Raw genomic sequence first — 21,073 nt, 5'->3', positions numbered from 1 at the left:
AAACAGTTTGTTTGCTCTTTAAACTGTGCCGGGGGTCAGAGGTTTTCCAGAGACCAGAAAATATGTGGCCCTAGAGAGAAAGCATCTTTCCTCTAGGAAAGAGGAAGTTTCTGCTGGCGTCGGTGGGCCCCTAACCCATTGGTCCCGGTCGCAGAGGTGACCGCAGCAACCGCAGTCACGCCACTAGCAGAAAGGCAAAATGAGCAATTTTAAGTACAGAGTGCTATATAATATGATGACTGCGATATATTAAGAGGAGAAAAATTTTGATGGGAGGAGGAGGAGAGCTTCTTTAAACAGTGCAATGTTAAACAAGGGATTGAGGGCAGCACCTCCACTTGCAAAGGCTTCTAAAAAGCCATTTGGTACAGTCGTTGCCAATAGGGGGCGCAAAAAGCATGTGTATTTACACTGCTCAAAAAAATAAAGGGAACACTCAATTAACACATCCTAGATCTGAATGAATGAAATATTCTCATTGAATATTTTGTTCTGTACAAAGTTGAATGTGCTGACAACAAAACCACACAAAAATCATCAGTGGAAATCACATTTATTAACCAATGGAGGCCTGGATTTGGAGTCACCCCCAAAATTAAAGTGGAAAAACACACTACAGGCTGATCCAACTTTGATGTAATGTCCTTAAAACAAGTCAAAATGAGGCTCAGTATTGTGTGTGGCCTCCACGTGCCTGTATGACCTCCCTACAACACCTGGGCATGCTCCTGATGAGGCTGAGTATTGTGTGTGGCCTCCACGTGCCTGTATTACCTCCCTACAACGCCTGGGCATGCTCCTGATGAGGCTGAGTATTGTGTGTGGCCTCCACGTGCCTGTATGACCTCCCTACAACGCCTGGACCTGCTCCTGATGAGGCTCAGTATTGTGTGTGGCCTCCACGTGCCTGTATGACCTCCCTACAACGCCTGGGCATGCTCCTGATGAGGCTGAGTATTGTGTGTGGCCTCCACGTGCCTGTATGACCTCCCTACAACGCCTGGGCATGCTCCTGATGAGGCTGAGTATTGTGTGTGGCCTCCACGTGCCTGTATGACCTCCCTACAACGCCTGGGCATGCTCCTGATGAGGTTGCGGGTGGTCTCCTGTGGGATCTCCTCCCAGACCTGGACTAAAGCATCCGCCAACTCCTGGACAGTCTGTGGTGCAGGAGTTGGTGGATGGAGCGAGACATGATGTCCCACATTTGCTCAATCGGATTCAGGTCTGGGGAACGGGCGGCCAGTCCATAGCTTCAATGCCTTCATCTTGCAGGAACTGCTGACACACTCCAGCCACATGAGGTCTGGCATTATCCTGCATTAGGATGAACCCAGGGCCAACCGCACCAGCATATGGTCTCACAAGGGGTCTGAGGATCTCATCTCGGTACCTAATGGCAGTCAGGCTACCTCTGGAGAGCACATGGAGGGCTGTGCAGCCCTCCAAAGAAATGCCACCCCACACCATTACTGACCCACTGCCAAACCGGTCATGCTGAAGGATGTTGCAGGCAGCAGATCGCTCTCCACGGCGTCTCCAGACTCTGTCACGTCTGTCACATGTGCTCAGTGTGAATCTGCTTTCATTTGTGAAGAGCACAGGGCGCCAGTGGCGACTTTGCCAATCCTGGTGTTCTGTGGCAAATGTCAAGCGTCCTGCACGGTGTTGGGCTGTGAGCACAACCCCCATCTGTGGACGTCGGGCCCTCATACCACCCTCATGGAGTCGGTTTCTAACCGTTTGTGCAGACACATGCACATTTGTGACCTGCTGGAGGTCATTTTGCAGGGCTCTGGTAGTGCTCCTCCTGTTCCTCCTTGCACAAAGGCGGAGGTAGCGGTCCTGCTGCTGGGTTGTTGCCCTCCTATGGCCCCCTCCACCTCTCCTGGGGTACTGTCCTGTCTCCTGGTAGCACCTCCAGCCTCTGGACACTATGCTGACAGACACAGCAAACCTTCTTGCCACAGCTCGCATTGATGTGCCATCCCGGATGAGCTGCACTACCTGAGCAACTTCTGTGGGTTGTAGAGTCCGTCTCATGCTACCACGAGTGTGAAAGCACAACCAACATTCAAAAGTGACCAAAACATCAGCCAGAAAGCATTGGTACTGAGATGTGGTCTGTGGTCCCCACCTGCAGAACCACTCCTTTATTGAGGGTGTCTTGATAATTGCCAATACTTTCCATCTATTGTCTATTCCATTTGCACAACAGCATGTGAAATTGATTGTCAATCAGTGTTGCTTCCTAAGTGGACAGTTTGATTTCACAGAAGTTTGATTTACTTGGAGTTATATTTTGTTGTTTAAGTGTTCCCTTTGTTTTTTTGAGCAGTGTATTTTTCACCAAATAACTTGAGCAAAAAAGGTTTATGTAGGAGGAGCATAAAGCAGTGACAGTGCCCCTGGATACAGTGCCGGATCACTTATAGTACTACATGTTTTGAAGTAGCTTTCAAAATAATCAGAGGTAATCTCCTGCGGCACAGGCTGGGGTCACACAACCGTTTTCTCTCCATCTGAAAAAAATGGTCCAATTATGCTAATCTCACTGATCAGACTTTGAACAATGAATAGAAGAAAAAGGGGATACGTGGACTATGTGCACACCCAAAAATAAATATTCAACATTTTTAATAGAAGCAAGACAATTTAGACATGAATCCAATTCTAATGCACCACATAGTTCCCGAAATGATTCAAAAAAGTCAAGAATGGTTTACATACACATGGAATAAATGTATCAGCCGCCAACTATACCGACTTATAAACTAATTGTGACTCGGATACTCAGCTCATGTATCTCACTATTGAAGCTTTAACTATCTGACCTAAGAAACACGAGCCGACTTATTACATCGCCTGTCTCTTTCCTTTATGAGAACCATTGGTCTGTGACCGCAGAGCCTCTCGGAGGCACTGGGACATCCACTTATTAGTTTACCGGCCATTATTAGCCATTCTGGCTATCTCTGGGATAATGGTCATCTCTAATTATTTGAAAAACATCATATATCATTTATTTCCAGTAAATTTCAGTTTTAGAAACTGCGATCCTCAGCAGCGATCATCTTAAAATGTATCTCTATGGTGCAAGTAAAAAAAAAAAAAAAGAAATTAAAATGTATTTTTCCCTTAGAATTAAAAAAAAATCCACTTCTAATTGCCAGAAAAGTTTCACTGCATAATTATTTAAGAGAACCTGGAGAAATGCATGGCCATTTTTAAGCATGTTATTTCCCATTGTAAGAAAAATTGATACTAAAATGTAGCGTTAAAGCGTATACGTTCTTTCACACAAAACCTGTAGAAAAGCATAGTCTTGCTGACCTCGTCCTCTCGGTGCACATACCACTGTAATATGTCCAGGAAGTATCACAGTTTTTATACTCAGCAACTTACCATACTCTCTTTTTGAGTGGGCGGTTACTCTTTATCAGAGTTCTGCTAGCACTATATGTGCTTGAACTTCCCTTTTTTTTTTTTTGTTCCCAGCACTTTCAGGGCCACTGCAGTTCTACTGAACCTCATCATTAAAGGGTTCTTAGACTGCAGGTAAGCAGCAAAGCCCCATAGAGTGATTGGAGCGGTCACACACATCCTTGACTTCAGAATCCTGTTCTCAGTCTTCAAAAATTCCATGTGAACATTGCCTTACACCTTAAAAAAAACAAGATGGAAATGTACTAGGGGGCCCTTTAGATCTAGTGATCGCGAGGTTACAGTGCACAAACCCCTCCTGCAGCCATCTTCCATCACATTTCTATTATATGAATAAAGTAAAACTTGGACGTTACATTGCGAAAAATTCTGGAAAATATCCAAATGTTCAAACTGGACGGCGAACAGCCAGATCTCGTCTCATCCAATATGGCCATGTCCATGTGGCCAGGCCGGACACAGATCTGGATGCCCAGTGCTTGGCCAAGTAGTAGGAGAACATTTAGCAGCTGATATTACAACACATTCTCAATGCCAGATTATCATTTATTCATTTTTATTACAAAGATACAGCACAGAAGCAATAATAACCCTAAAAATGAAATGATGGCGGTCATAAATACAGTGCAGCACACATCCAGACCACAGAAGGCCAGATCCCATCAAGCTAATGAAACTCTTAATTAGGTAACATATTGCACTTGTTTAGGAGAGGTACGGTCTTCATTATCTATTAAACAAGACGTAGCACAGTCACAATTCATTAGCTCCTAATTACGGCAATTCTATGGGCCTGAATTCATTTATTTTCCTGCCTTGCACTGTAAATATGGCAGGAAGTTTCTCACAAGGGCACAGAGAGTGGCCTAAGGGGCATTGTAATAGGGTACAATGAGATTAGGGAGCACCAGGGAAAGGACAGAGATGTAGACTTGTATTTCCCAATTTAGCTACATCACGGCCATAGTAAGAAGAAACATTGCGGAGAACAAAATGTTTCTGACTGATAAAAAAATTGCATAAATGCAGCACCAGGACCACCATCAATACATGAATGCAGCGCGAGAACCACCATCAGCACATGAATGCAGCTCCAGAACCACAGTTAGTACATGATTGCAGTGCCAATACAAATGTAATGTGAGCCCCATATACAGTTATATGAAAAAGTTTGGGCACCCCTATTAATCTTAAGCTTATTGTTTTATAAAAATTGGTGTTTTTGCAACAGCTATTTCAGTTTGATATATGTAATAACTGTTGGACACAGTAATGTTTCTGCCTTGAAATGAGGTTTATTGTACTAACAGAAAATGTGCAATCTGCAGTCAAACAAAATTTGACAGGTGCATAAGTATGGGCCCCTCACCAGAAAAGTGACATTAATATTTAGCAGATCCTCCTTTTGCAAAAATAACAGCCTCTAGTCGCTTCCTGTAGCTTTTAATGAGTTCCTGGATCCTGGATGAAGGTATTTTTGACCATTCCTCTTTACAAAACAATTCCAGTTCAGTTAAGTTTGATGGTCGCCGTGCATGGACAGCGCTCTTCAAATGATCCCACAGATGTTCAATGATATTCAGGTCTGGGGACTGGGATGGCCATTCCAGAACATTGTAATTGTTCCTCTGCATGAATGCCTGAGTAGATTTGGAGCGGTGTTTTGGATCATTGTCTTGCTGAAAGATCCATCCCCTGCGTAACTTCAACTTTATCACTGATTCTTGAACATTATTGTCAAGAATCTGCTGATACTGAGTGGAATCCATGCGTCCCTCAACTTTAACAAGATTCCCGGTGCCGGCATTGGCCACACAGCCCCAAAGCATGATGGAACCTCCACCAAATTTTACTGTGGGTAGCAAGTGTTTTTCTTGGAATGCTGTGTTTTTTTGCCGCCATGCATAACGCCTTTTTGTATGACCAAACCACTCAATCTTGGTTTCATCAGTCCACAGGACCTTCTTCCAAAAAGAAATTGGCTTCTCCAAATGTGCTTTTGCATACCTCAGCCGACTCTGTTTGTGGCGTGCTTGCAGAAACGGCTTCTTTCGCATCACTCTCCCATACAGCTTCTCCTTGTGCAAAGTGCATTGTATAGTTGACCGATGCACAGTGACACCATCTGCAGCAAGTTGATGCAGCAGCTTTCTGTAGGTGGTCTGAGGATTGTCCTTGACTGATCTCACCATTCTTCTTCTCTGCCTTTCTGATGTTTTTCTTGGCCTGCCACTTCTGGCCTTAACAAGAACTGTCCCTGTGTTCTTCCATTTCCTTACTATGTTCCTCACAGTGGAAACTGACAGGTTAAATCTCTGAGACAGCTTTTTGTATCCTTCCCCTGAACAACTATGTTGAATAATCTTTGTTTTCAGATCATTTGACAGTTGTTTTGAGGAGCCCATGATGCCACTCTTCAGAGGAGATTCAAACAGGAGAACAACTTGCAAGTGGCCACTTTAAGTAGCTTTTCTCATGATTGCATACACCTGGCTCTGAAGTTCAAAGTTCAATGAGGTTACAAAACCAAAAAAAGTGCTTTAGTAAGTCAGTAAAAAGTAGGTAGGAGTATTTAAAACAAGAAAATGATAAGGGTGCCCATACTTATGCACCTGACAAATTTTGTTTGAATGCAGATTGCACATTTTCTGTTAGTACAATAAACCTCATTTCAAGGCAGAAACATTACTGCGTCCAACAGTTATTACATATATCAAACTGAAATAGTTGTTGCAAAAACACCAATTTTTATAAAACATTAAGCTTAAGATTAATAGGGGTGCCCAAACTTTTTCATATAACTGTATAGTTGAAACCAGAAGTTTCCTTACACTATATAAAAAGACACATATTTATGTTTTTCTCAATATCTGACATGAAATCTGAATAAACCTTTCCTATTTTAGGTCAATTAGGATTACCATCATTTTTAACATTTGCAAATACCAGAATAATGAGAGAGAGAGAGAATGTTTTAAGGCATTTTTATTACTTACTACAAGTCAAAAGTTTACATACATTTCATTAGTATTTGGTACCATTGCCCTTAAACTGAATGACTTGGGTCAAACGTTTGCGATATCCTTCTCACAATAGTTGGTCGGAATTTGGGCCCATTCCTCCTGACAAAACTGGTGTAACTGATCCAGGTGTGTAGGTTGCCTTGCCCGCTCCGGCCTCCGGCCTTTCTAGCTTTGCCCATAAATTTTCAATAGGATTGAGATCAGGGCTTTGTGATGGCCACTCCAAAACATGGCCTTTTTTATCCTTAAGCCACTTTGTTACCATTTTGGCAGTATGCTTCAGGTCATTGTCCATTTGGAAGACCCATTTCCGCCCAAGCTTTAACTTCCTGGCTGATGTCTTGAGATGTTGCTTCAGTATTGCCACATAATCTTCTTTTCTCATGATGCCATCTATTTTGTGAAGTGCACAAGTCCCTCCCGCAGCAAAACAACCCCACAACATGATGCTGACACCCCCGTGTTTCACAGTTGGGATGGTGTTTTTAGGCTTCCAAGCTTCTCCCTTTTTCCTCCAAACGTAACGATGGTCATTATGCCCAAAAAGCTCAATTTTAGTTTCATCAGACCACAGGACATGTCTCCAAAAATTAAGGTCTTTGTTCCTGTGTGCATTTGCAAACATTAATCTGGCTTTTTTATGTGTCTTTTGGAGTAATGGCTTCTTCCTGGCAGAGTGGCCTTTCAGCACATGTTGATACAGTACTCGTTTCATTGTGGTTATTGACACAGACTTGGCCCTATCCTGGATCTCCTCATACCTAACAGACCGGACATTCAGCGTCTCTCACTCACACACCACCTCCTCATCTCGCCCCCTATCTGTCGGTGTCCCCCAAGGTTCAGTTCTAGGACCCCTGCTCTTCTCCATCTACAACTTTGGCCTGGGACAGCTCATAGAGTCTCATGGATTTCAGTATCACCTCTATGCTGACGACACACAGATCTACCTTTCTGCACCCAATATCTCCTCCTTACTAACCAGAATCCCACAATGTCTGCCCGCTATTTCATCTTTCTTCTTTGCTAGATTCCTAAAACTTAATATGGATAAAACTGAATTCATCATCTTTCCACCATCTCACTCTACACCCCCATCTGACCTATCCATCAAAGTCAATAGCTGTCTACTCTCCCCAGTCCTGCAAGCTCGCTGCCTCGGGGTAACCCTGGACTCTGAACTCTCCTTCAAACCACATATCCAAGCCCTTTCCACTTCCTACCGAATCCAACTCAAAAATATCTCCCGGATCCGCACATTCCTCAACCACGAATCTGCAAAAACACTAGTGCACGCCCTCATCATCTCCCGCCTCAACTACTGCAACCTCCTGCTCTGTGGCCTCCCTTCCAACACTCTCGCACCCCTCCAATCCATCCTAAACTCTGCTGCCCGACTAATCCACCACCTGTCCCCCCGCTATTCCCCGGCCTCTCCTCTGTCAATCTCTTCACTGGCTCCCCATTGCCCAGAGACTCCAGTTCAAAACCCTAACCATGGCATACAAAGCCATCCACAACCTGTCTCCCCCATACATCTGTGATCTTGTCTCCTGGTACTTACCTGCACGCAACCTCGGATCCTCACAAGATCTCCTGCTCTACTCCCCTCTTATCTCCTCTTCCCACAATCGCATACAAGATTTCTCCCGTGCTTCCCCCCTACTCTGGAACTCTCTACCCCAACACATCAGACTCTCGCCTACCATGGAAACCTTCAAAAGAAACCTGAAGATCGACCTCTTCCGACAAGCGTACAACCTGCAGTAGCCCTGCTCCACCATACCGCTGCACGACCAGCTCTACTCTCACCTACTGTATCCTCACCCATCCCTTGTAGATTGTGAGCCCTCGCGGGCAGGGTCCTCTCTCCTCCTGTACCAGTCGCTGACTCGTTTTTGTTCAAATTATTGTACTTGTTATTTGCTATGTATACCCCTTTTCACATGTAAAGCGCCATGGAATTAATGGCACTATACTAATAAATAATAATCTCACCAGCTTCTGCCATCATCTTCACAAGGTCTTTTGCTTTTGTCCTTGGGTTGATATGCACATGTCGGACCAAAGCACGTTCACCTCTCGGACACAGAACCCGTCTCCTTCCTGAGCGGTATGATGGCTGGACATTCCCATCTTGTTTGTACTTGCGTATAATTGTTTGTACAGATGAACGAGGTGCCTTCAGGTATCTTGAAATGGTGCCCAAGGATGAGCCAGACTTGTGCAAGTCCACAATTCTCCTCCTGATATCTTGGCTGATTTCTTTAGACTTTCCCATGATGCTACACAAAGAAGCAGTGTGTTTCAGGTGTGCATTAAAATACATCCGCAGGTGTGTCTCTAATTAACTCGGATGTTGCCAAAAAAAAATAAAAAACCCTATCTGAAGCTTCCAAACACATGACATCATCATATGGGCAGTCTAGAATTGTTTAAAGACATAGTAATCTTAGTGTATGTAAACTTTTGACTTTGCAGTAAGTAATAAAAAATGCCTTAAAACATTCTCTCTCTCTCATTATTCTGGCATTTGGCAAATATTAAAGATTATGGTAATCCTAACTGACCTAAAATGGGAAAGGTTTATTCTGATTTCATGTCAGATATTGAGAAAAACATTAATAGGTGTCTTTTTATATAGTGTATGGAAACTTCTGGTTTCAATTGTAATTGTATTGCTTGAACCACAGCACTGATGAGAAGCAGTCAGTATTACAAACCTTATAGGGGACATCATCTCTGATTGGAGTCACTCATTTCTTTTATCTCCATGTAGTACAGACGCCATGATTAGAGTTCATGCTCAGAGCTCATCTCTGCAGACTTCCCGACGCTGTTTCTTTATTAAAAACAAAATGGTGGTATACTGCCGCATAAGTAAAAATATCTCCCATGCTGCACCCCTGAATAAATTGCCCGTCACTGTGCTTCCTGCACAAAAAATCCCCCCTACACTGCCCCTCTCGATAATAAAATCCTCTCCATAATGTCCCCCCCACACAGCCCTTCTCCATAGTGTCCCACCCACAGACGATATGCCTCTCCATAACCCCCCCCATAGTGCCACTCGCAATAATACACCACCTCCATATCCCCCCTCCACCAGTGACCCTCTGCATAAAATCCCCTCAAATCAGTGCCCCACTCCTTAATATACACCCACTCCAAAAGATCCCCCAAAACTGCCCCTTTCCCTAACATTCTCTCCACACTGCTGCCCTCTTCATAAAGTCCACCCACCCAAGAACCCCTCGTTATATTGTGCCTCCTTTCACAATAACTCTCCCCCGCCACAATGTGCCTTCGCAGTTACATAGACCCTCCCATCCCCCGGCCTCATCTAAAATGATGAATAAACACATTTAATCTTCAGCGTCTCTATAGAGGCCCAGCGTCTCTGCTGCCTGTGTGGTGTCGGCAGCAGCGCGCCGACCTCATCACGCTGCTGTAAGGCGGGACTGACGCGCGCTCCTCAGTCCCAGTCCTGGCGCAAGTGTTCAAATGTATTCACATCCGAAAGACGGGAATACATTTGTACATAGGAAGAAGGAGCCGATGCATCCCAGACAGCTTCACGGGCCGCACAACATCCTTTGGTGGGCCGCATGTTGTGCAGCCCTGACAGAGGGTTGTGATAAACTACAAACCCTGATAAGACAAGAATGGGCGGTCATCAGTCTGGATTTGGCCCAGAAGCCGATATCCAGCTGCTGGGGCGAAGGGCAGAAGAAGTCTTGAAAAAAAATAAATAAATAGGTCAACTTAATATTGAGACTAGAGTACCACAACTGTAACGGCGAAGCCAATCTGTAAACTCATGTACTTACTATAAATGTCCACTAGAGGTCTGTGCAGAATACTAGCACATATGGCTTTGTATTGTACATATGAATGTGCACTGTATACAGTGAATTATATACACATCTGCCAGCTAGTATGGAGGGGGGGGGGGATGGAAAAATACACAACCTAGGAGATCGGAGCACATCGGGATATATTGTACAATAAGGGGTTGTCCACTACTTTGATATCAACGACCCATCAGATTAGTGGGGGGCTTACACTGATCAGCTGCTATGTATGGAGCAGATCAGCAGAGCGCCATACACCATTTGGTGGCCAACAATTGTAGTTTATCTGTTTTCAGAGTATAAAGATGACTTCAAGCAAACAACAAAAAAATAAAAATAGTAATTAGTTGTATAGAAAAGTTTTATTCACATTAAATGACAAAAACATGACAACTTTTTACACCCAGACCAGTCCTTCTCCCCCTAGCGGCTTGTTCTTCTCACGCCTGGATATTGCCCTTTGCGGTGTACGCCGTGTAGTAAAGCAATATACCGATCAGTCCGGCCAATACTTCTGTGGAGACCCAAGGACCGTTCCATGCACCCTGGAAGCAGAAGGACACCGGTCACTAACCCTGAAGACACCAGGCAGGATACTGCCATACTAATGAAACATCAGCTACATACTATGCTTCAATTGCATTTTTTAAGGTTTGCGCTGAGCAAAACAGCAATGTTGGCGTTTCACCCCCCCCCCATTAAAACATGTTATATTTTGATAAATTGAACTAAACATGATTTTTTTTTACTTTACTGTTAGAGGAAGATGCTAGTTGTGTAACCTAGCGGCATAAGCCTTATATGAGGGCTCAGCTCCTGTGCCCGCTCCGTACACCCTGCACCATGAATAATAGGATGTCATTGGGTGGGCAAGAATTAAAAAAAAAAAAAAGTGAATGTCCAAAATGGACGACCCCTTTAAGTGTGTTTGACATACTGAACTAAAAGCTCTACGGTAGGAGGACTTGCAGAATGTCAATATTTTCCAGACAGCCCCCTATAAAAGGTAGTTTTTCACCTCCAGACACCTCTACATATGTGTGCTACCGATATAGTTCTTCCCAGGAGCCAACGACCAAACTTTTTTTTTTAACATTTATATATATCCCGGAGCGGTGTAGATCAATGTGTGTTAAGCTTACCCGGTGATCAACATTGACTGTGAAGAGTGGTTTGATGTCAGAAATGTCTTCATTGTTCCTCTGGGCCTAGAGAATAAGACGTATTCATGAGCACACAGAATACAGTACTAGTAGGGAGGTGACGACACTGCCCCCTGCTGACCTTTCTCAGAAGACTGTAGGATTCTTCATCAAAGAACTTCACTTCATAAGTGCCGGAGTGAGCGTTCTTGTGCTCCAGACTCCAGGAGACCTAGTGGAAAAGAAATAAAAAAAGACTTAGATGCTACCTAATAATACGTGAGCATAACGTTCTATCAAATGCATAAAATTGCTTCTAAAAAGACAAACTCCTCTTAAATTTACCCCTAATTAAGAATCCTTTCCGCTATCAAGAAAGGAGGGATTGTTAATTCTATGTCTTACTGCTCGTTACCAGACGCCTCCTCTGCAGGCTCAGAAATGGCCGCTCTCCTAGGCGAGGGGGGCACGTTTCTTACAAGCGCACCCATGGTGCTGGCCGGGTGGTTCCTGCCTTTTCTCCCAAACTTCAGAAGCAAAGTTGCCTCTGTTTGCAGAACTGGAGAACGCAAGGTTGGTTCGGCAGTGTGACCGTGCCGCTGGTCTTCAGGAGCGCACTGCCCTCCCCCAGCAAGCCAGGAGGAAGAGGAGCGTGCGCTCCTGAAGAAGGAAGATGCAACAGTACAAAGCAAGGTAAAACTGTAGAGTCCATTACTGCTGAGCATGTAAAACACATCAAACGAGACAGACCGCTGCTGACAGTCAGGCAGTGGAGGACAAGCCAGGGGCAGAGCAGCGCTAGCACCATGCCGTCAGCAGCGATCACATCTAGTTCATCATCTCCCCTCGTGCAGCAATAATTAATTATTTCAAGGGGATGAGAGTATTGGCAGGAAGGCCCCGGAGAGCTGGGATGGTCCAATCAGATGATCCCTAAAAAAGCTAAAATTCTAGGCAAGCTAGATTAGCATGCAGATGATTCCTACCTGGTATCTCCCGACGTCCTGGCCTCTGGTAACAGGAAACTGCTTCCCATTGACATCCGCATAAAGGGCCACGTTCTAGAGAAGAGAAGAAGAAGACGGGCGATCAGGACATTTCCCACTATCCACAGAAACACCATCTGCTGTACTAATAACCCCTACTCAAATATTAAAGGGGTTGTCCTCCTTTGGGGACGACAATCATTTTTTCTTTATGTATTTGGGGATAAAAATATATATATTTTTTTGCATTCAAGTTTCATTAAAAAGTTGGACTTTTCCAGGTCGCCTTCCTGCTTGGTGGTAGAGGAAGGGGGAGCGGTGTGCTCCTGAAGACTGAGCACATCTCTGGCCCGCACGGGGTGTTCTCCAATGCTTAGCCCCTCCGGTATCAGAAGAGCAGAGGCACTAACGGCTCTGCAGAAGGCAGCTGTGAGTGCGCACGCTCTGCCTAGGAGACCGACCTCTGAGGTGGACTGTAACCTTCACAACGAGCCGTAATGCTGAATTCAAGATGTTCCTGAGATCAAAGAGGATTTTTAATATGAGAGAAATTGCTAATTTATTACAGGCACTTTGCAATTGAATAAGAGGAGACAACCCCTTTAACTACAGCTGTGGCCCCTTGAGTCTTGGCAGTCAGACCTTCAGCAAGTGATGGCAAAGCCGAGAGATAACATCACTAGTGAGGAAACCCTTCACCCGGGTGATATCTGCTGATATCTGCTGTGAGGTTACAGTGGCTGGTACATGTATCTGGCTCAGTGAGACCACCGGACGGCGCACTCCCCCCAGCGCCATATAGTCCTGAGGATGGAAAGCGGGTGAGAGACTGGATGTGCCGCTCTCTTCAGTAGTCACGGCTGACGAGCACCAGCCGGCCAATGGTTCGGAGCAGCAGTTTTCTCTCGCATGGGGTACACTATGGGGGGCCACCATCAGGACCACACCATAAATCCAGTGCCATGCTGGTGGGAGGAGGTGGTGTCAGAGCAGTTACCTGGGCGCCATTGGTGCACGTCAGAGAGATCTCTACAATGAAAACCACCTCAGAGGAGATGACGGCGTCTGAGGTCGTGTAGTAGGACGGCACGATGACCGGTTCTGTGCAGGTCTCGGCTGAAAGACAGAACGGGGAGAAAATTATAAGATATCAATCACCGGTCAGCGGGGGTCCGACACCGAACAGATCATCAGTTACCAGGGCTGCCAGGTGTTCTCAGACTACAGAGCAGCACAGCGCCACGGCTGCCCCTCTCTTCGCCTCTCCTCTGGGGGCTGAGGCCAAGGCCGAGCCCCTCCTCGCCTCTCCTCCGGGGGCTGAGGCCAAGGCCGAGCCCCTCCTCGCCTCTCCTCCGGGGGCTGAGGCCAAGGCCGAGCCCCTCCTCGCCTCTCCTCCGGGGGCTGAGGCCAAGGCCGAGTCCCTCCTCGCCTCTCCTCCGGGGGCTGAGGCCAAGGCCGAGTCCCTCCTCGCCTCTCCTCCGGGGGCTGAGGCCAAGGCCGAGGCCAAGGCCACCCCCCTCCTCACCTCCGGGGGCTGGGGCCATGGCCGCCCCTCTCTTCGCCTCTCCTCCGGGGGCTGAGGCCAAAAGGCCGCCCCTCTCTTCGCCTCTCCTCCGGGGGCTGAGGCCAAGGCTGAGCCCCTCCTCCGGGGGCTGAGGCCAAGGCTGAGCCCCTCCTCGCCTCTCCTCCGGGGGCTGAGGCCAAGGCCGAGCCCCTCCTCGCCTCTCCTCCGGGGGCTGAGGCCAAGGCCACCCCCCTCCTCACCTCCGGGGACTCGGGCCACGGCCGCCCCCCTCCTCACCTCCGGGGGCTGGGGCCATGGCCGCCCCTCTCTTCGCCTCTCCTCCGGGGGCTGAGGCCAAGGCCGAGCCCCTCCTCGCCTCTCCTCCGGGGGCTGAGGCCACGGTCGCCCCCCTCCTCCAGGGGCTGAGGCCACGGCCGCCCTCTCGCCTCTCCCCCAGGGGCTGGAGTTTAGTGACAGGACATGCCCCACATCCTGGGAGAGTGGCCTCCATAGTAATAAAACACTGTACTGCCCGCTTCAGTGGTCAGGCCCACAGTGATGGATCCTGCCAATGGTTAGGGGCAGCGCTCGCTCTGGCATGGGGTACACTATGAGGGGATCACTGACCACATCCCGCCATAAATCCATTTCCATGCTGATAATTATCACTCACTGGATTCGAACTCGGGACCTCCGCGCCGCAGTCAGAGCCGTAACCAACTGAGCCACCGGCCGGCACCACCCCGCAGGAGCTGTCCCCAGTGATCCCCCCCCCCGCACATGGTACAGGCCGTCACCAGAGGCGGCTCCTCACCTGTACAGGCCGCCACCGCCAGCAGCAGCACAGCCGCCAGTACTCGCACCACTCCGGCCATCACACCACAGACACCACACAGCTCCGCCGCAGCAAGCCTTTCAAAGAGGAAGGAGGAGCCAAATTGGGCCACCTCAGCTTCTAGCACAATGCACACTGGGATATGTCTTAGAGGAAGCCATCTTTAATAAGGGAATCGTCTTTCCGAGACCTAAGCTACAAAAGTATTTTGAAACCATATTTTGAGTACATAGCTTTTATAGATCAACTGCTAGTAGAATGGTGACATACCGTGCAGCGTCTAGTGTGTGGCGCTATAATATAGTAATGCCAGTATTAAACATGGCGCCCAGTCACCTATTATTCAATAGCTTAGACACGTCAGGGTTAGCGCATGCGCAGTAAAGTTCGGTTGTGGCGCGTGTGCAGTTGAAGTAGGTCTTTGGGCATGCGCGAGACAATTACCTGTCAAACTGCGACTTTCCCACCTCCACAATGGCCGCTCGCACGGTGTCCGCAGCTTCCAGGCTCCTCCTGTCTCCTCTCCCTGTGACTGTTGGCATCAGGCATCAGGTAGTGCCCGGGCTCAGGGTGGTGCCTGTAACCTTAATGTTGTGGGTTCAGAGATGTCTGCAGACACGTTCAGGTGTTTTCAATGTCAAGAGGCTTTGGCTCTTCTGTGATAAAACTACATCTCCCAGCATGCCTTGCCTGTATGCGGCTGTCAAGGCATGCTGGGACTTGTAGTTTTTGAGACCCACAAGTTGATTACAGTAAAATCTAACTTTTGTATTATTTTTTATTATTATTATTTTAGTGGCTTAAATTTCTCTATATTTCTTTTTAATATAAAAGTCGTTATATCGCAATTTTCCGAGACCAGTAACTTTTTTTTATATTTCTCGTTTATCTTTTGGATTAAATGATGTCAACAATTGATCAGACATTTCCAGACACTGATGCTAAATGTTTATTTCTTTTTTTTATTTATATTTTCCTGCTGAAAAGTATGTTGGTTTATGTTTTTGTGTCTTTATTTTATTTTTGTATTTTTATACAATACTGTTCAAAAGTTTTAGGCAGATGTGGAAAAAAGGCTGCAAAGTCCGAAACTTTTAGAAATAGAAGTGCTAGTTTATTTTTATCAATAAACAAAAGATAAATCTAAATCCCATCAATATTCGGTGACCGACCTACGCCTTCATCAATTCTTCTCAGTACTTGTACACAGTTTGTGATTGTTCCAAACATCTTGGAGAACTGACCACAGATGTGTGGATGTCACTTGTGCAAATTATTCTGTGTCTTCATATGATCCCAGACAGACTGGATGATGTGAGATCAGGGATCTCACAAGCAGTCCTGGAAGTGATGATCGGGCCCCCACAGATCCCTGATCTCACATCATCCAGTCTGGGATCACAGGAAGACACAGAAGGATTTGCACAAGTGACATCCACAGAAGATCTGTGGTCAGTTCTCCAAGATGTTTGGAACAATCTACTTCAGAGAACCTTCACAAACTGTGTACAAGTACCAAGAAGAAGTGATGAAGGCGAAAGTTGGTCACTGAATATTGATGGGATTTAAATTTCTCTTTTGTTCATTCACTTTGCATTTTATAAATTGATGAAAATATATTAGCATGAAAATATTCCTACTGTGCAGCAATTTTTCTACACCTGCCTAAAACTTTGGCACTTAATGTATTTTTGAAACTTTTTTTTTACTAGATTTTTTTTTTTTAGTCCCCCATAAAGGAATTGTACCTGTAATTGTACCACTTAAATTCTGGTGTCAGGGCTTGGCAGTATTATTTAAGTGGCTATATAGCCGTGATCACAGCTGTTAGAGGCCGGTGCTGGCTGTGTGACACAGACTTCACTTACGTCATGGAGTGAGAAGAGGTTAAAGGGGTTGTATATCCTAGCTAGCTGATGGCTGTAATGGGAGTCTTGTGTCCCCCGTTAGTTGAGCAGTGAGTCTCTCGTGTGTACTGTGACACTGAAGATAACTGAGTGATGTAGTCAATGTCACCGACTTGAATGCCGCACCATTCAACTCCTCCTGTTCGCAGTCTTGACCTTCTTCCTCTCTGGGGTCCCAGTGGTAAGACCCTCACTGATCTAGCAGTTATAGTCGATCACTGGATATGGGAGCATTCCTTTAATGGCATCTTCTCATTTTTTACATTTATGGTCAGTGTGGGGCACAATCTCCTTCTACCCATGTGTGCTGGTGAAATCCATGGAGTGACGCCAGGACTTTCTACCATCCTCACCCCACATACGACACAAAGTGGAATCACATGTTATCCTATCTGATCTCTTATTCCCCATAGGTGCTGCCTGCGGCATGGAGCCAGCGCAGGGACTATTCATCGGTAAGTGACAACCCCATAGAGCTCTCATCCTAAACTTGTGCAGGAAGTGAGACCTCCCATCACTGTGGAGCCACCATATAAAATGCGGCCAGACCACGACCGCCACTAGGGATTTACATCAACCCTTCACACAGTGTACCACCGCTCATGAAAACTGGGTGCTACATACTGGTATTGCCCAACCACATATGCATGCCCAAAAACAATAATGGAGCAAATTGATTCCCCTCTACTTTTCAACCAAACATTCAGATTGACATAAATCCAGGAAATTGATGGCCGCCATTTTGCTTGATTGTTTTGATGGCTGCAAGGGATTTAAAAAGATGGTAAAAGATTAGTCTTGCGTGGTCGTCCATACACTTTAGATCAGTCTCCTTTTTGGTCTTCAGATCCTCTGGCTCTGACTAGACCGCCTATGAAACGGGATGCACTCCAGTGATTTCAACCATGTGCGTTGCTTCCCGCCTGCCCACATCACTGCTTAGCGTCACAGCCCACGTGTGGCCTAGTCCGCTCCGGAAGATCCACATACACTTCAGATCATTCTCCTATAGAAGTCTCTCCGGTCCGAAAACAGACCACAAACATGTAAGGTACCTAGTCTGGCCACCCGTGATGAGAGCCACAGTTGCCATCTTATGCTCTCACTGTAGAGAATCCTTCCCAGTCCTGTAGTAAAGTGTTCATTGGCTACATGTACAAAAGATATAGCAAGATACATGGATGTAAATGGCTAATCGCTGATAATACATTGTGCACAGATGATACCGTTTTGCCGCTCTGGGGGCTTCTTCAGGGGTGAATGACTTTGTGTTTTTATATGCAATGTTGATGAACTTTTATTCCCAGGATGGAGCCTTGAGGGGGTGACAACAGAGAAGGGAGCGAGATGTGGGGGTAGTGTGAGAATGAGAGACAGTAAATGTGAGGTACCAGGTGATCCAGGAGAAGTGTGTAATTGGAATGAGTGATCAATTGTGTGGAGTGTAGAGGACAGGAGCGCAGATCTCAGAGTCCCCCCCCCCCCTCCTGTAATCTGCGGGGAATCCTAGTCAGGAGTGTTCCGTTTTCCTGCAGCGCCACCACAGGGGAGATGAAGTATTACACAGCGTCCATCTAGATCCGTGCTTTGTCCTTTTCATTTGTCACAAACAAGTGGCTCCTCGCCTCTCTCTCCCGTTCTGTACATCTCTGACTTTGCTTTTTTTTTCTATCTTTCAACAGCAACCCATGATAGTAAGTATGTGCCCCCCCCCCCCCCCCCCCGAGTATTGTGTGTCTGTGCTTTCTATGTCTGTCTCACCCCCATTGTCTGTAGCGTTACATGTCTTCTGATGTAATCCTTTGCCAGCCATGTCTCCTGCCTTCTCTAACACTATTGTCAGAGCTGTGTCCAATCAGAATAATGATAGCGGTGCCGGGAGACGCGTAATCTTATTTAAAGGGCTTGTCCAGAATTGGTAGAAAGGGTCTGGGATACAACCCATGGGTATGAGGGGCACTGGGGCTGTCCTTTCTATCAAATGGTGGACAACCCCTTTAATTAAAGACATAGGTTATGTCTATAGAGATTTGGCAATGATGGCGGCCTGGTGTGTTGGCCGATCCTCCATCATTCTTACAATATAGAACTCTTTGCTTGTATGTCTGGTTATAGCCACCTCCAGCAAAGTACGGAGGACGACACACCGTGACTATGATCCCCGGAGATGGCATCGGCCAGGAACTGTCCCTACACGTTAAGGAGGTTTTCAGGTGAGGTGCATCATGGGAAAAATCACCTGGAGATGTGAATCTCAGAGTCAGTACTACTATGGCGAAACCAATCTCTTACAGTTGTGTTTCTTTAAACTTCAGAAATGTATTAAAATATAATAATATAAAAAAAATAATATAATATAATAATAAAAAAAATATATATATATAATTTTTTTTTTTTTTTTTTCTATCTAACTATCTATCATATATATTCCCCCTAAGGGGGCTAACAAATACAGTGAAAGCTAAAATAAAATGTCTTAAAAAAAAAAAATATGGAAAAAACCCCATAAAGGTTCATATCACCCCATTTTCCCCCATTGAAAGTAAAGATATTAAAAAAACAAAAAAAAATCTGTGATATCACCACATTCAGAAAAGTCCGATCTATCAAAATATAAAGACAATTAACCCAACTGGTAAAACAGCATAGGTCGCCGCAATTGCACAAAAAAATGCCATAACAAGAGATCAAAAAGTCCCATCTATCCCAAAATGGTATCAATAAAAACGTCATCTCGCCCCGCAAAAAATAAGTCATCATCCAGCTCCATTGGCCGAACAGTGAAAACGTTCCGGGTCTTGGAAAATTGTGACACAAGCCCAAAAAAATGTTTTTTTTCCCAATTTTTTTTTTTTTTTTCACCACTAAAAAAATAAACAATCTGTAGATGTTTGTTATCGCCGTAATCGTACTGATGAGCAGAATCATATTGCATTTTTACCACAAAATGTACTTTGTAAAAACAATTCCCAAAAAGCAATGTCCGAATTCCTTTTTTTCACAATTTCTCCCCACTTAGAATTTGTTTCCCATTTTCCAATACACTGTGTGGTAAAATGAATGGTGTCATTCAAAAGTACAACTCGTCCCGCAAAATACAGGCCCTCATATGTGGACAGAAAAATAAAAGAGTTATGGCTCTGTGAAAAAGGAGAGGAAAAAACGGAAATTGGCCGCGGCGTGAAGGGGTTAAACAGCCGTGATTAAAGCCATCACTGATCGCTGCTGTTACAAGATGCTGGCTGTGTAACGCAGCCGACGCCGGACCCGTGTGACGCGCGCTCAGATCCACACCCCCACTTGTACGTTATGGGGTTAAAACTGCTCGTCTATCCTAAGGATAAGTGTAAAGAATGGGACGACCCTGTAATGCGCCATCTTGTTGCAGACACGCCTGTGTGCCGGTGGATTTCGAGGTGGTGAATGTGAACTCCACCACAACAGACGAAGACGACATCCAGAACGCCATAACCGCCATCCGAAGGAACAGGGTGGCTCTTAAAGGTACGGCGCTCCTATAGAGTTTCCTGCAGGCTCGTATCTTTGTATAAATTTTCACCCTTAATAATCGCACCTGTCTGTTTTTTACCGTCAGGTAACATTGAGACCAACCACAACATGCCGCCATCTCACCGCTCTCGGAACAACCTGCTTCGGTGAGTTACTGCGGGTGAGATCTTCTCCCCGGTCTCGGTAAGGACATGGCTGTGGGATGGCGGTTATGGCCTTTACACATGATACCATAGGGAAGGTTTACATGGATATGTCTGTGGACCCCAGGAGAATACTAAGTCCTGGGGTGCAGAAATCTCCCCAGTGGGGAATGTGCGTTTCATGGTTGTAGATTATCTAAATTCTGTTTAAAGTATATGATAATGGGGGCGGCCGTGTGTCCTGAGCTGCTGTACACGGTAATTAGAGAGATGCCACACAGGCCTGGAGATGGTCATCGACCTCTATGGGAGAGTGTTGTGGATATGCCGTCCGATCTGTACAGGGAGGAGGAGGTGAGCTGTGACATCACCTATCGTGGATGCTGTGTTACCTACTATACGAGTTATCAGTCATTGTACAGGAGGAAGAGTAGGTGAGCTGTGACATCACCTATTGTGATTGGTGGATCCTATGTTATCTACTGTATATAGAGGTGTTATGAGTCATTGTACAGGAGGAGGAGGTGAGCTGTGACATCTCCTATTGTGAATGGTGGATCCTGTGTTATCTACTATGTATAGAGGTGTTATCAGTCATTTTAATGCTGTCTGTGATGATAATGAGACTGCTGAAAAGGTTTAAGTCCAATTTTAAACTTATTGGCTAAAGTGAAAGCTGGAACACGTTAGGATATCTTTTTTATTACAGATGGTGACCTAAAAAT

General features: G+C 45.8%; 2 protein-coding genes and 2 non-coding genes across 5 annotated transcripts in view; 1 reads left to right on the top strand and 3 right to left on the bottom strand.

Moving 5' to 3' along the window:
- Window positions 1-10,664: 10,664 nt before the first annotated feature.
- Window positions 10,665-14,928, bottom strand: SSR4 (signal sequence receptor subunit 4). The gene is made up of 6 exons (XM_073639820.1): window positions 14,768-14,928; window positions 13,447-13,565; window positions 12,450-12,524; window positions 11,606-11,695; window positions 11,464-11,529; window positions 10,665-10,866 (listed from the first exon to the last, which is right to left on the bottom strand). Exons 1-6 carry the CDS (start codon window positions 14,826-14,828, stop codon window positions 10,762-10,764), a joined length of 516 nt encoding a protein of 171 aa, XP_073495921.1. The 5' UTR covers window positions 14,829-14,928; the 3' UTR covers window positions 10,665-10,761.
- On the bottom strand, window positions 13,281-13,415 carry LOC141155619 (small nucleolar RNA SNORA42/SNORA80 family). The gene has a single exon (XR_012247546.1). It is a non-coding gene; the product is annotated as a small nucleolar RNA SNORA42/SNORA80 family (small nucleolar RNA).
- LOC141155621 (small nucleolar RNA SNORA42/SNORA80 family) lies at window positions 14,475-14,609 on the bottom strand. Its single transcript, XR_012247548.1, has one exon. It is a non-coding gene; the product is annotated as a small nucleolar RNA SNORA42/SNORA80 family (small nucleolar RNA).
- A 253-nt stretch (window positions 14,929-15,181) lies between the features above and the next one.
- Window positions 15,182-21,073, top strand: part of IDH3G (isocitrate dehydrogenase (NAD(+)) 3 non-catalytic subunit gamma) — a 44,502-nt gene continuing 38,610 nt past the window's right edge. Inside the window, exons 1-6 of one of the 2 annotated variants that reach the window (XM_073639818.1) lie at window positions 15,182-15,340; window positions 17,109-17,150; window positions 18,378-18,389; window positions 18,811-18,908; window positions 20,084-20,199; window positions 20,291-20,351. In XM_073639818.1, the coding sequence (XP_073495919.1) occupies window positions 15,263-15,340; window positions 17,109-17,150; window positions 18,378-18,389; window positions 18,811-18,908; window positions 20,084-20,199; window positions 20,291-20,351 (407 nt within the window). In that variant the 5' untranslated portion in view covers window positions 15,182-15,262. The remainder of the gene's footprint in view (window positions 15,341-17,108; window positions 17,151-18,377; window positions 18,390-18,810; window positions 18,909-20,083; window positions 20,200-20,290; window positions 20,352-21,073) is intronic. The other variant, XM_073639819.1, reaches the window with a different exon arrangement.

The sequence above is a fragment of the Phyllobates terribilis genome, unplaced genomic scaffold (assembly GCF_046119375.1).
Source record: "Phyllobates terribilis strain yellow unplaced genomic scaffold, ASM4611937v1 Scaffold_7__3_contigs__length_470593459, whole genome shotgun sequence".
Lineage (NCBI taxonomy): Eukaryota > Metazoa > Chordata > Amphibia > Anura > Dendrobatidae > Phyllobates > Phyllobates terribilis.
This window is presented reverse-complemented; position numbering and strand designations above follow the sequence as displayed.

Excerpts from the sequence above, each read along its gene's own strand:
- SSR4 (XM_073639820.1), bottom strand. The coding sequence starts at position 14,828 with ATGGCCGGAGTGGTGCGAGTACTGGCGGCTGTGCTGCTGCTGGCGGTG. Across the intron at positions 11,696-12,449 it reads AGGACGTCGGGAGATACCAG|GTCTCCTGGAGTCTGGAGCA; the intron begins GTAGGAATCATC and ends CTTTTCCACTAG. Across the intron at positions 11,530-11,605 it reads CCTACAGTCTTCTGAGAAAG|GCCCAGAGGAACAATGAAGA; the intron begins GTCAGCAGGGGG and ends CTTATTCTCTAG.